The following is a 13,103-nucleotide window of genomic DNA, read 5'->3' on the forward strand; positions in this document are numbered from 1 at the left end:
TGGAACGCTGACGTGGAGGACACCTTTTGTTTTAAGGAGCAATTAAGTTTCCTCCCTGTGACGCGTCCCTTCCATAAAAAGATGCTAACTTGCAGACGCTCGATCAGCTAAAGGACTCCCGCCCCTCCCCCAGTTGAACTCCGGAGTTGTGGATCTGCCCTCCTCGCTCTCTCCCGACGCTACTCGGGCCGCGTCCGCACGGCGTCGGAGGGGCTAGAATTCGGCGTCGTCCTCTTTTTCACCCCAATATCTCCCGGCCTGACGCACGCGTGCCGACGGGGGAGGGGAGAGAGGGAAGCTTGCTCCCGCACTTTGCTCGCGGTCGCGGCACCGCGGAGATGCCGGGCCGGGGTCCCGGGTCCCACTGGACCGAGTGCAGCAATTCCGCAAAGCCGCCCGCTGTGCCCGGGACCGGGGGTGGCGGCAGCGGGTGAGGCTGCGGGCCCCGAGGGTTGGGGGTTCGGCTCCGAGCGTTAGCCCCTGCAGGGGACGGGTGGGGGCTGGCAGCTCTGCTCTTGTACTGGTCCTCTGCGCAGTGAAGTGAGGGGAGGGGAGAAGCTTTGTTAAAGTGGCCAGGATGGAAAATAATGGTGGCTGATTCGCTGTTTAGGGGAGGGGCTTTGTGCAGTGACTGAACGCTGATCACTGCGACAGTCGCCTGCGTGCGTGCATCTTTCTGCCCCGAGAGGGCGCTGCAAAACTTTCTGGGAAAATTGCGGGGAGCTGAGTAGGCAGTAAACGTCCGGAGGGCTTTCAAGTCAATAAGCCAGTTCCTTGACATTAAGCACCATTCTGTTAGATGGGAGCTTGTAATAACCAATGATGATGAAGATAGTTGAGATACTGAAGTCACTGCTGGAGGCTATCCTTATCCCATCCTTCCTTTGTTCCCTAAAAGCGAGAGCTGCTCGCGGTTTACAGTACAGTTCAGCCCATGGTCCAGGCTCCAGCTGCACCCTTAGCCACGGGTTGCTCCTCCTCACCCGCGCGGCGCTGGGAATGGAATCCTAGGCCTCGTGCTTCCTGGGTAATCGCTCTGACTCTGAGCTATATCCACAGCTTTTTTTATTATTTCGAGACAGAGTCACGCTAATTTGTGCTGGTCTGGAATTTGCAGTCCTACCTCTGCCGCTGGCTTAGCTAGGATTACAGGTGTGCGCCACCGTGACTGGCATTATTATTATTATTTAAATATCTGGTGCTATTTAAAGACTTCTTAGAGGTGGGATGAGGTTGTGTGCTTTCCTCTTCTTCACAGTGCTTGGCTGAGTGCTGAATCCTAAGTATGTTAGATCAGTAAACTCATGGTCATTGAATAAATTGCAGGAAGTAGGAAGGGAGCAGGTTTTGTCTTAATTTGAGAAAAAGTCAAAAAGAGTTCTTACGAAATTAGAAACATTACAGACTAATTTATCAGTTCCAGCACACCTTACTCTTCAAAGGACAGTCTTTTCAGTAACCAAATTACCTTATTAAAGAGCAAGGAAATGGGATGAATAACAGAAAAATCCAAACTACTTAATTGAGCTCACTGTAGGAATTAGAATAAGAAACTATAAGAGACCAAATCTAGCTTAAAACAAGTCCTTTAAAGTACGGTAGAAATTTCTGATAATTCACTTTGGAAAAAGCTTGGAGCCATTAGGTTTTAAGCAGACTTGCAAGAGAAAATTTTGCAAGATAGTCTGAGGGAAACATGAAAAGCAAAAAGCATATATAATACTATCCTTTTCATTTGAAATACATTCTTTACATTCTTTAGTGCTTATAAAGCTAATATTACATATTATTTATATCCTTTTTTAACAGATCAGCTGGACTTTATTATCAGAATTCCAAAGGTACTGGTGAGTAGTGCATACAGAGCAGATGACACAAATAACAGGGTTCAGAGAAACCAGTTTGCCTGTAACTACTTAGGCAATGGAATTTTTAAAATAAGACTTTGCTAGCATCTTTGGTAAACTGTCTTTAAGATTTTTCAAGGCAATCCTTACCTGGGGTTCCCTCTTACCCCTTCAAGAGTTCTGTTTCAGTCATCTCACTTGAAAAAATCCTACTCCTTTCATTCTTGAAAAAAAAAAATTTAAAAGCTATCTGACATCAAATATTTTAAAAATTAACCATAAACTCTAAAAGGGCTGTGTTCAGAACTGATGGTTGCAGAGCACAGCCTGGGTTTTATACATGGATGGAAAGAAGAAGTTCTAAACTGAACAGCTTCAAAGTCCACAAAATATTTCTTGTCTGGGGATATTTTATTCATTTATTTAAATGTGGTGCTGAGAATTGAACCCAGGGCCTCACACATGCTAGGCAAGTGCTCTACTATTGAGCCACAACTCCAGCCCCAATACAATATCTTTTTATTTATTTATTTTTATGTGGTGCTGAGAATCCAACCCAGTGCCTCACACATGCCAGACAAGCACTCTACTGCTATGCTATAATCCCAGCCCCAGTTTTTAAATTTTTGATTTAAATTCAATGATGTGTAAACCTGGATTCTCTTTGCTTTTCCTTGGCATAGTCCCTGTATAGTCCTTACAACTACCTAGGGAAAAAAATTCACACCCATATATGTATATGTATATACATAATGTAAATATATAATATGGTTGTGTATATATTTTACTTTGTGGGTTTCCCTCCACCAACTGGAAATTGAATTCAGGGGCACTCCACCACTGAGCTCCTTTCTTCCTTCCTTCCTTCCTTCCTCCCTTCCTCCCTTCCTCCCTTCCTTCCTTCCTTCCTTCCGTTTTGAGACAAGGTCTAACTAAGTTGTCCAGGAAGGCCTTGAATTTGTGAGCCTCCTATTTCAACCTCCAGAGTAGCTGGGATTACAGGTATATGCCACCGTGCCTAGCCTCATCAAAATTCTTACTGAATTATAGTAAAATGTAAAAAATAAACAAAAGTAATAAGATTAAAACAACCCAGACGTGGAGGGAAATAATTTAAAAAATTTTAATTATTGGTATATTTGATAGATTGACAATATTTAAAAAGAAGCTGGGTACCCTCTTCAGTAATACACATACTAGAACCGGAATGATACAGAGAAGATTAGCATGACCCCTGTGCAAGAATGACATGCAAATTCACAAAGCATTCCATATTTTAAAAAAATTAAACCATAAAAAATAATTTAAAAGAAATTAAAAGCATCCAGGTACAGTGGCATGTGATGTTATGACTGAGGAGGTTGAGGCAAGAGGATTGCAAGTTTGAGGACAACTGAGAAACTTAGGGAGACCCTGTCTCAATAAAAAAAAAAAATTAAATGGGCTGGAGATGTAGCTCAGTAGTTGAGTGTCTCTGGATTCAATCCCTGATACAAAAAAAAAAAAAAAAAAAAAGCAAATTTCTAAACAAATACCAAAATAATAATGAAAGGTTTTTATAGTGTAGGATTTTTCTATTCAAATAAACAACAAATATATGCCTAGTAAAAACTCTGAAAAGGCAGGGTGTGGTGGTACAAGCCTGTGATCCCAGCAGCTCTAGAGGCTATGGCAGGAGAATTGCAAGTTAGAAGCCAGCCTCTGCAATTTAGCAAGACCCTAAGCAATTTAGTGAGTCTCTGTCTTAAAATAAAAAGGGCTAGAGAGGTTTCTTTATCATTCAGCCACATACCCAGCCATTTTTATTTTGGGACAGGGTCATACTAATTTCCCAAGCTGGCCTCAAATTTGTGATCCTCCTGATTCAGCCTCCCAAGTCACTGGGATTACAGGTGTGTGCCATCATGCCTTGCTACAGATGTTATTTTAATCTGATTTACCACAACTAAAATTTGGTAGTCTTCAAAGCAATGAGTAAAATCCATCTTTCTTTCTCTTTTTATGTTGTAATGCTGAGGATCTCAACCCTGCTCATGCCACTGAGTCACAACCCAGGCCCTAAAGCCCATTTTTTCAACAAGTTATTTACTACTAACACTTTACTATTTACCTTAGGAATAAATTACATTTCTGAAATTTTGACTTTGAGACTTACAGAAAATTTGTGAGAATAATACATGAAAGTTTAGGCTCTTCATTCAGATTCCCCCAAAGTTAACTCTATCTAGTTTTTTGTTTGTTTGTTTGTTTTTATTTTTAGTTGTAGATGGACACAATACCTTTATTTTATTAATTTTTTTAATGTTTATTTTTTTGTAAGTTGTATACAATACTTTTATTTTTATATGGTGCTGAGGATCGAATCCAGGCCCTTGCACATGAGAGGCAAGCGCTCTACCGCTGAGCCATAACCCCAGCCCCAATTTATTAATTTTTTTTTTGTAGTGTTGAGGATCAAACCCAGTACCTCACATGTGCTAGGCAAACACTCTACAACTGAGCCACAACCCCAGCCTTCGATCTTGTTTTTTTTTTTTTTTTTGGTACCAGGGATTGAATTTAGGGGCACATGACCACTGAGCCATATCCCCAGCCCCATTTTGTTTTTTATTTAGAGACAGGGTCTCACTGAGTTGCTTATCACCTCACTTTTGCTGAGGCTGACTTTGAACTCGAAATTGTCCTGCCTGAGCCTGCTGAGCCACTGGGATTACAGGTGTGCATCACCATGCCTAGTATCATATACAAGGTCTTGCTGAGTTACTTATGGCCTCACTAAGTTGCTGAGGCTGGCTTTGAACTCAAGATCTTCTGCTTCAGCCTCCCAAGCTGCTGGGATTACAGGCATTACTATGCCCAGCAGAGATGTATTTCTTGACATTGACATTTGTGAAGAACACAGGCCATTTCTTTTGTAGACTATCCCTCAACTTGAGTTTGTTTGATCTTTCCTCCTGAGGAGATTTAGCTTTTCACATTTCTCACAGGAATACAGCAGAATGATGCTGAGTTCACCTTGGTTCATTACATTAGGAGACACTTGCTGTGGGTTAATCTTTTTTTTTGTTGTTGTTGTTATAGAGATAGAACTCAAGGACACTCAACCACTGAGTCATATTCCCAGCCCTGTTTTTGTATTGTATTTCAAAACAGGGTTGCACTGAGTTGTCCAGCACTTTGCCCTTGCTGAGGCTGGCTTTGAAATCAGATCCTCCTACCGAAGCCTCCTGAGCTACTGGGATTACAGGTGTGCGCCATAACACCCAGCACTAAATTCATTATTATTATGATGGCTAGAAACAGATGATGTTTCTAATTCTACCGCTCATTCTACATTTTTTTTAAAGAAAGAGAGAGAGAGAGAGAATTTTTTTTTTGAGAGAATTTTTTAATATTTTATTTTTTAGTTTTTGGCGGACACAGCATCTTTGTTTGTATGTGGTGCTGAGGATCGAACCCGGGCCACTCGCATGCCAGGCGAGTACGCCACCGCCTGAGCCACATCCCCAGCCCCTCATTCTACATTTTTTCAATTGGTTTCCTGTTATAAGGAATAGTTTTCCTTTCTCTACCAACTGTTTATGTATTTATTGTATCATTTATTTATGAATTTATTTATTGGGCTGGGGATGTGGCTTAAAAACTGGAAAATAAATATTAAAATTCTCTCTCTCTCCCTCTCCTCTCTCTCTCTCCTCTCTCTCTCTCTCTCTTCAAAAAATGAATTTATTTATGTATTTATTTATGAATGTATGGATTCTTATTTTATTCAATAAGTTAAATCCTTCACTGTCATTGTTTTTCTGCTCAGATTATTTGAGATTTAACCAGTGTAAACCCTTTACAAATGGCTTTTATGCTGTTTTAAATTGTCTCTATTATCCTTTGAGCACTTTGTTATCCCCTTTTCCTCTCTGTGGTGCTGGGATCAAATCCAGGGCTTTGTGCATGCTAGGCAAACACTTCATCACTGAACTAAAATTCCAACCCTCCCATTTTACTTTTTGCTATAAAATAGTGCACTGTTGTTTCCGCCATTTCTCCAAGGAGCCCGTGGGAGCAGAATGGTCCCCAAGTCCCCACCCTAACTTGTTAGTTACATGGCACACATATATCTATTTCTGTATTTTTACTTAATAGTTCATTCTGTGCCCTCCTCTTTCCTTATTCGTGGGTAACTTTTTCTCCAACAGTATGAAACCTGGCTACCATTAACTATGATATAATTATTCGTTAGTCCTAAAATACATAAGAAGTAGCTTCAGAATTGTTAATCTACACCTCTACAAAAAAAGAAGCCTAGTAATTAAAGATTAGTATTTGCTTAGAGTACTTTTTGTTTGAGGGCATACAGTCCAAGCAATGTATTCAGAAACTGTTGGGTTAGGTAACAATTTATTTACTTATTTGCACAGGAAATAAACTTAACATTTTAATTGTTTTAGGTATATAGTTCACTGGCATTAAATTGTTGTGCAGCCATCTTCCTAAATTAAAATTTCACATATCAAATTATGGTAAATCCCTATTTCTCCTTTTTTCCAGCCCCTGATACCCATCATTTCTTTTTTTTTAAAAAATAACTTTTAGTTGTAGGTGGACACAATACCTTTATTTTATTTTTATGTGGTGCTGAGGATTGAACCCAGTGCCTCATGCATGCTAGGTGAGTGCTCTTCCACTGAGCCACGACTCCAGCCAGACCCCCATCATTTCTATGAATTTGTCTTTTCTAGGTATCTCATATATGTGAAATCATATAGTATTAATCTTATGACTGGCTTATTTCACTTAATGTTCCCAGGGTACCATACAGTAGCATATGTCAGAATTCCCTTTTTTTAAAAAAAATTATTTATTTATGTATCATTAGTTTTAGGTGGATACATTAGTTTGTTTTGGCTGCCTAATATTTCACTGGATGGATATACTATATTTTGTTTATCTGTTAATCCATTGATGGACTCAGGTTTCTTCCCTCTCTTGGCTGCTATGAACGTAAGTGTGTCCAAATATGTTTATGTCCTTGCTTTCTTTTGGAATTGCTAGATCAAAAGTGGAATTGCTCAATCACATGGCAATTCAATTTATTTTCCAGTTTCTACACCATTTTACATTCCCACCAATGATGCACAAGGTTATTGATTTCTTCCTATCCTTAATCAACACTTGCTGTTTTTCTGTTTTGTATTTGGTTCTTTGTGTGTGTGTGTGTGTGTGTGTGTGTGTGCGCGCGCGCGCGCGCACCAGGATTGAAACCAGGAGTGCTTAACCACTGAGCTACATCCCCAGCTCGTTTTATTTTTTGAGACAGAGTCTCACTAAGTTGCTTAGGGCCTCCATAAATTGCTGAGGCTGGCCTTGAACTTGTGACCCTCCTGTGTCAACCTCCTGAGTCACTGGGATTATAGGTATGTGTCACTGTTCCCTGTGGTTTATTATGTTTTTTGATGATAGTTATCCTAATGGGTATGAAATGGTATTTCACTGTTTTTGATTTGTGTTTCCCAAATGATTAGGGATAATGAGTATATTTTAATGTGTTTATTGACTATTAGAGTCTCTTTTTTGGAGACATGTCCATTCAAGATGTTTGTGTTCTAAAACCAAATCTTAAAAATTACCCGATATAAAATACTCACATTACTACTCCATAATAATACATGTAAATAACTAGATATTATTAAATTTGTTGGATTTTTGCTTCTGAAATTCATAATATCCTTGTTTACAGTTAGAATCAGATGGACATAGAGTGAACTCTCACATAGCCAAGCTGCAAGAGTTATGGAAAATGCCTCAAATTCAAACAATTCACATCCCTAAATCAATGAAGGATGCATCTTTTTTAAAGGTAAACTTTGAGGGAAATTTATTTATTGTGGTGCTGAGGATCAACTAGAGGGTTTTGCACATGCTAGGCAAGCACTCTACCACTGAGCTATACTCAGTCCCAGAAAAACATTTAAATATCAATACTATTTGAAGTCAGAGCTGAACTTTTTCTTTCCTCACTACTGGTGATTGAATGCAAGATTTGCTCATACTAGGTAAGCACTTTACCACTAGCTACATGCCTAGCCCCAGAGCTGAACTTTTTATCAAAAATACTAGTTACCAAGAGGTTAAGGCATTGCACATTACAAAGTTTACCCAGCATATTGTCTGGGAATCAATAAATATCTCTTGGGTAAACTCATGAATGAATGCAAGGATGATAGATTTCCTATCACAAGATCTAATGTGGGTTGGGGTTGTGGCTCAGTGGTACCAGCATGCATGAGGCACTGGGTTTGATCTTTAGCACCATATAAAAATAAAATATTGTGTCCACCTAAAAGTAAAAAATAAATATTAATTTAAAAATTTATCATGTATAACTAATTAGAACAAAAAATTTTAAAACATTTAATGCATCTTTACTTAGGAAGCTCAAACACAAAGATACTCAAGGAAAGTTCCATTCTACTGGCTGCATGCCTGTAATCCCAGTGTCTTAGGAGGCTGAGGCTGGAGGATCACAAATTTGAGACCAGCCTCAGCAACTTAGTGAAGCCCTGTCTCAAAATTTAAAAAATAAATACAAATGACTGGGGATGTAGCTCAGTGACACAGCACCTCTGGGTTCAATCCCTAGTACTACCCCCTGCCCCCCCAAAAAGTCATTCTAGAGTTAAAAGTTGAAAACCCAACCTTATAAAGATTTAACTCAAGAACTACAAAATTAGAAGCAGCAGGTAAAGGAAATGGCATTAAGGGTTTTACAATTATTTACTTGTACGCTCACTAAAGACCAGTTCTAAGAGCTGGGTGTGGTGGTGCACCTGTATTCCTAGTTACTTAGAAGGCTGATCTTTTGAACTTAGGAGTTCAAGGTTAGCCTGGGCTACATAGCTAGACTACATTAAAAGAGAGATTGTAAAGTAAATTCTGTGTGTGTATATATATACATATAGTAGACTCTTGAATTGAGCATGTACTTCAAAATCAGAAGTATACTCGTTCAGAATTACTTAACTGGAGATTTTAACTGTCCCTCAGTATGTTCAATACTGATAGTTATTCTGGTACTGGAAAAAAGACTTTAGTTAAAAATAAGTAGAGTCATTGGGTTAATTTTAGGTACTATGTTATACTTCAAAAATCATATTGAAATGGGCTGGCATTGTGGTTCAGTGGTAGAGTGCTCGCCTGGCATGCACAAGGCACTGGGTTTGATCCTCAGCACCACATAAATGTAAAATAAAGATGTTGTGTCCACCTAAAACTAAAAAATGAATATTTAAAAAAATATCGAGAAGGTAAAATGCAGTATATACAAAGTAAAAATTACTGGCAGAACAGCAGATTCACTCCCTTATTCCTCTAGGGCAGGGGATACTCAAAGCTCAAAGGACATCTGGATTATTTGAGTGGAATGTCAAAATCACTTGCATTCTTTATTCATGTGTGTGTGTGTGTGTGTGTGTGTGTGTGTGTGTGTGTTGCTGGGGATTGAACCCAGGGCAGCAAGAACTCTACCAACTGAGCTAATCCCCAGATCACTTGCACTTTTTTAAAAAAAAAAATTTTAAAATTGTCAATGGACCTTTATTTTACTTATTTATATGTGGTGCTGAGAATCAAACCCAGCCTCACACATGCCAGGCAAGTACTCTACTCTAGAGATACGACCCCAACCCCCACTTGCACTCTTTAAATGGCCATTTCTTTTTCTTTTGGCCACGTTAACATAGTTTAATTTGTTTAAGTCAAATGTACAAATGGCACAGCTCTCCTAAATATCCACTCTTTCACATAAGGGAGACTGTCAACCTCTGTTCTATAATGCTGATCATAAATTCTTTTATTCTTTTAGCATCCAGACCTCACCATAGGCCAGAAGTGTTATCTGTGCAGCATTGCTAAGATCTATAATGTAAACTACCTGAGGACCTTGATGAAGAGGCAGTACATGTATGTGATTCAACGCAGCTTACAAAAGCCAGGCAGGTACACTTCCAGTTGGTGTCTCACTAGTTCAAGTGAGAGGGCCATCTAACTGTGGTGATTTATATGACAGGTGTCCTCACTCATCATAAGAGCCGCCTCTGCTCTCCTTACTCACAGAAACAGCATTACTCCTGCACTATATGGCGACACCAACTGGAGAGGGAGGAGTCTTCCAACATTGCAGCCATATCTGCACCTGAAATGATCATACATCATTCCCTTTGGCGACCAGTGAGAAACAAAGAAGGGTCTGTTTCTTGAGGTTTAAGTGGGAGAGAATGTGCCCAATTTTATCTGAAGGGTAGCTCATACTAGTTTGTGTTCCCTAGTATGTTCACTTTACTAAACTCAGACTAGGTGGACAGAAAGCACAAAAGGATCTTTCTCTTTACTGAGCTGATTGAAATAGCCACTTTTTTAAGAACATATTTTGTGGAATTGTAAAAAACTTGGTCAGACAGATCATTTCATTATATTCCCATTCAAATTTTTAAAAATGCAAATATTTGCAAAAGGAGAGTTATGGTTGCTTCTGCACTGGAGAGTATTTCAAAACAAAAAAAAAAAAAAAAAAAAAGAAGGAAAAAAGAGATTAGAAAGCCCCAGTATTCAAACTGCACTTCAATAATTAACTTTGCATTTCAGGATTAATAAATCACAGGAGTATTTAGGGACTTAAGCGGTCTCTTTGGTAATTCCAGTAGCTAAAAAAATAATTTGTGTAGATTTCCATGTGCATTAAGCAGCTGTTCACTTTGTTGGCTCCAGTTAAGATACTTCCTTTTATTATAGGTTAAAAACTGGGTATGCATCTAAAATAAGATGTAAGTCACTGAAGATTTTTAGAAGACCTGGCAGACTATTCATGCAACCAGGTAAATTTGGAATTTAAAAAATATGCATTTTTTAAGATCTTAGGTTTAAAAATATTAAACTAAATGTAGTTTCACTTTTATTATGAAGACATTACAAGTTTTGGAATGTGATCTCTGCCTTAATTGTTCCAAATAAAAAACTAAACATGAGGGGGCTGAGACTGTAACTCTGGTAGAGCGTTCACCTAGCATGTGTGAGGCACTAGGTTTGATCCTCAGCACCACATAAAGATAAATAAAGGTATTGTGTCCATCTTCAACTAAAAAATATTTTAAAAAGCCCTAAACATGAAATAGTTTATGCTCTCAATTAAAAGAATACACAGCTCAAGGGAATGAGGTTCAAATTATTTCTTTTTCTTCTTTTGGGGATGCTGGGAATCAAACCTAGGGCTCATACATGCTGAGCACATGCTGGGCTACTTCCCCAGCCCACAGTATTTCTAGTTCTCAATATATTTACAATATCAAGGTCCAAAACTCAACAGAAAATAAATTTGTCAGAACCCTGATCCACAAATATCTTTTTGAACCATCACACTTCTTTAATAAGAGAGTGCCGTTTTTGTTTTTTAGTTGTAGACTGACCCAATACCCTCATTTTATCCACTTATTTCCATGTAGTGCCAAGGATCAAACCCAATGCCTCACACGTGCTAGGCAAGTAATCCACCACTGAGTCACAATCCTGGCCCAGATAGTGCCATTTTTACATGGACAGCATATTTTCTATAGCACTTAGTAATTTACAAAGGGCTATATCATTCATACTATCTTGTCTGATATTCAACAAACCAGTGAAAGCATGCCAAGCAGGTGATATTATCAACGTTTTATAGATGCAACTCAGTCAAATCCAGACTTTAAAGGATCTGCATGAAGGATCCTTCTACCACGAGTATAGAACACTGCAGAATTAAAAAGGAAAAACTGGAAGACAAATTGAGTGATCAGAAATTCTCAGAATTATAATGGAGTTATAAGTGGAAATGAAATAATTCTCTAGTTAGTGCCATACTGGCTAGGAAGTAGGGAAGTAAAGCCTTCTGAATTGATATTCCATTGCTGTACAACAGCATCAACCCAGCTCTGCTGTAAAAACCATACTATACCTACCCAAGAAATTAGAGAAAGGGGAAAAAGTAAGTCTGGTTCCAAAAAGAACAGTTAGGGAAACCCTGGGGAGGGGAAAAGGCACTGTGGCCCCCCAGAGAAAGAACCAAAGGAAAATGGAAAGACACTGAAGATATAACTGACCACTTTTTCTCCCTGACCAAAAGATTCTGAAAACCAATGGGAGAGGGCTTGGATTGTAGCTCCATGGTAGAGTACTTGCCTAGCATGTGTGAGGCACTGGATTCAATTATTGACACTGCATATAAAGAGAGAGGAGGGGGAGGGGGAGGAGAGGGAGAGGAGAGGGAGAGGGAGAGGGAAGAAAGAAAAGAAAACCAATGGGAATACTTAGTAACAAAGAATTTGTTATACAGTAACTTGTTTAGAATATAGTACTGTGTATCTTATTTTTAAGAGTAAGAGGACTAAGGTGATTATCTCTGCTAAAAGTTAATTAATGAGCTAGGTCATTTTGAAAATGTTTCAAAGCAGACATTATAAATTCTTATTATTCCTTCAGTTTCTTCAAATGATTCTGAATCATACATGAATGAAGAAAAAAAGGAAGAAGATTTACTAAATAAGTGTATGCAATCAATGTCAATTGAAGAAAGGGGAGGACATCTGATGTTAACTTGACAATCGTGTGTTGTGGACTAAATTCAGACACCACCTAACATCAAGATATTGTGTCCCAAAGGGGAAGGCAAGGGACTGTGAATTGTGTCCTTTATGTTTAGGATGGTGTTATTCACCATTAAGTCATGAATTTTAGTTTGTTCAAAAACTTTACAACAATATGATTGGTCTGATATGGTTCTATGTACCATTGATATTAGTGTAATAAAATTTACATGTAATACATGCTTGTGTTTCTAGCTAGGTACAATTAAAATTTTTCTTGTCACTTAAAAATGAATTATTTTTCTTTAAACCTGACAAATGCATTATGAATATAATTCCTTTATCTACTTATGCTAAATTCTAAAATAGCAATATTCTAATATCCTTCAAGTTTGGAATAAGGAAAACTCCAAAATACTCAGATATATAATAGCATTTGAAAGACTATCATTGGGGCTGGGGATGTGGCTCAAGCGGTAGTGTGCTTGCCTAGCATGCGTGCGGCCTGGGTTTGATCCTCAGCACCACATACAAATAAAGATGTTGTGTCCGCCGAAAACTAAAAAAAAAATAAATATTAAAATATTCTCTCTCTTTAAAAAAAAAAAGAAAAAATGAAAAAAAAAAAGACTATCATTACTTGCAAAGT

The 13,103-nt window shown here is 38.5% G+C and overlaps 1 protein-coding gene and 1 non-coding gene across 2 annotated transcripts; both read left to right on the forward strand.

Annotated features, from left to right (window-relative positions):
• Positions 1-227: 227 nt before the first annotated feature.
• Fam216a (family with sequence similarity 216 member A) lies at positions 228-12,702 on the forward strand. Its single transcript, XM_027949165.2, has 7 exons — positions 228-430; positions 1,810-1,847; positions 7,586-7,701; positions 9,706-9,835; positions 9,910-10,087; positions 10,632-10,714; positions 12,351-12,702. Exons 1-7 carry the CDS (start codon positions 339-341, stop codon positions 12,467-12,469), a joined length of 756 nt encoding a protein of 251 aa, XP_027804966.2. The 5' UTR covers positions 228-338; the 3' UTR covers positions 12,470-12,702.
• Positions 3,020-3,126, forward strand: LOC114103487 (U6 spliceosomal RNA). Its single transcript, XR_003584682.1, has one exon. It is a non-coding gene; the product is annotated as a U6 spliceosomal RNA (small nuclear RNA).
• Positions 12,703-13,103: the final 401 nt, after the last annotated feature.

This window comes from Marmota flaviventris, chromosome 1 (genome assembly GCF_047511675.1).
Source record: "Marmota flaviventris isolate mMarFla1 chromosome 1, mMarFla1.hap1, whole genome shotgun sequence".
NCBI lineage: Eukaryota > Metazoa > Chordata > Mammalia > Rodentia > Sciuridae > Marmota > Marmota flaviventris.

Excerpts from the sequence above, each read along its gene's own strand:
- Fam216a (XM_027949165.2), top strand. The coding sequence starts at position 339 with ATGCCGGGCCGGGGTCCCGGGTCCCACTGGACCGAGTGCAGCAATTCC. Across the intron at positions 431-1,809 it reads ACCGGGGGTGGCGGCAGCGG|ATCAGCTGGACTTTATTATC; the intron begins GTGAGGCTGCGG and ends CTTTTTTAACAG. Across the intron at positions 7,702-9,705 it reads AGGATGCATCTTTTTTAAAG|CATCCAGACCTCACCATAGG; the intron begins GTAAACTTTGAG and ends TTATTCTTTTAG.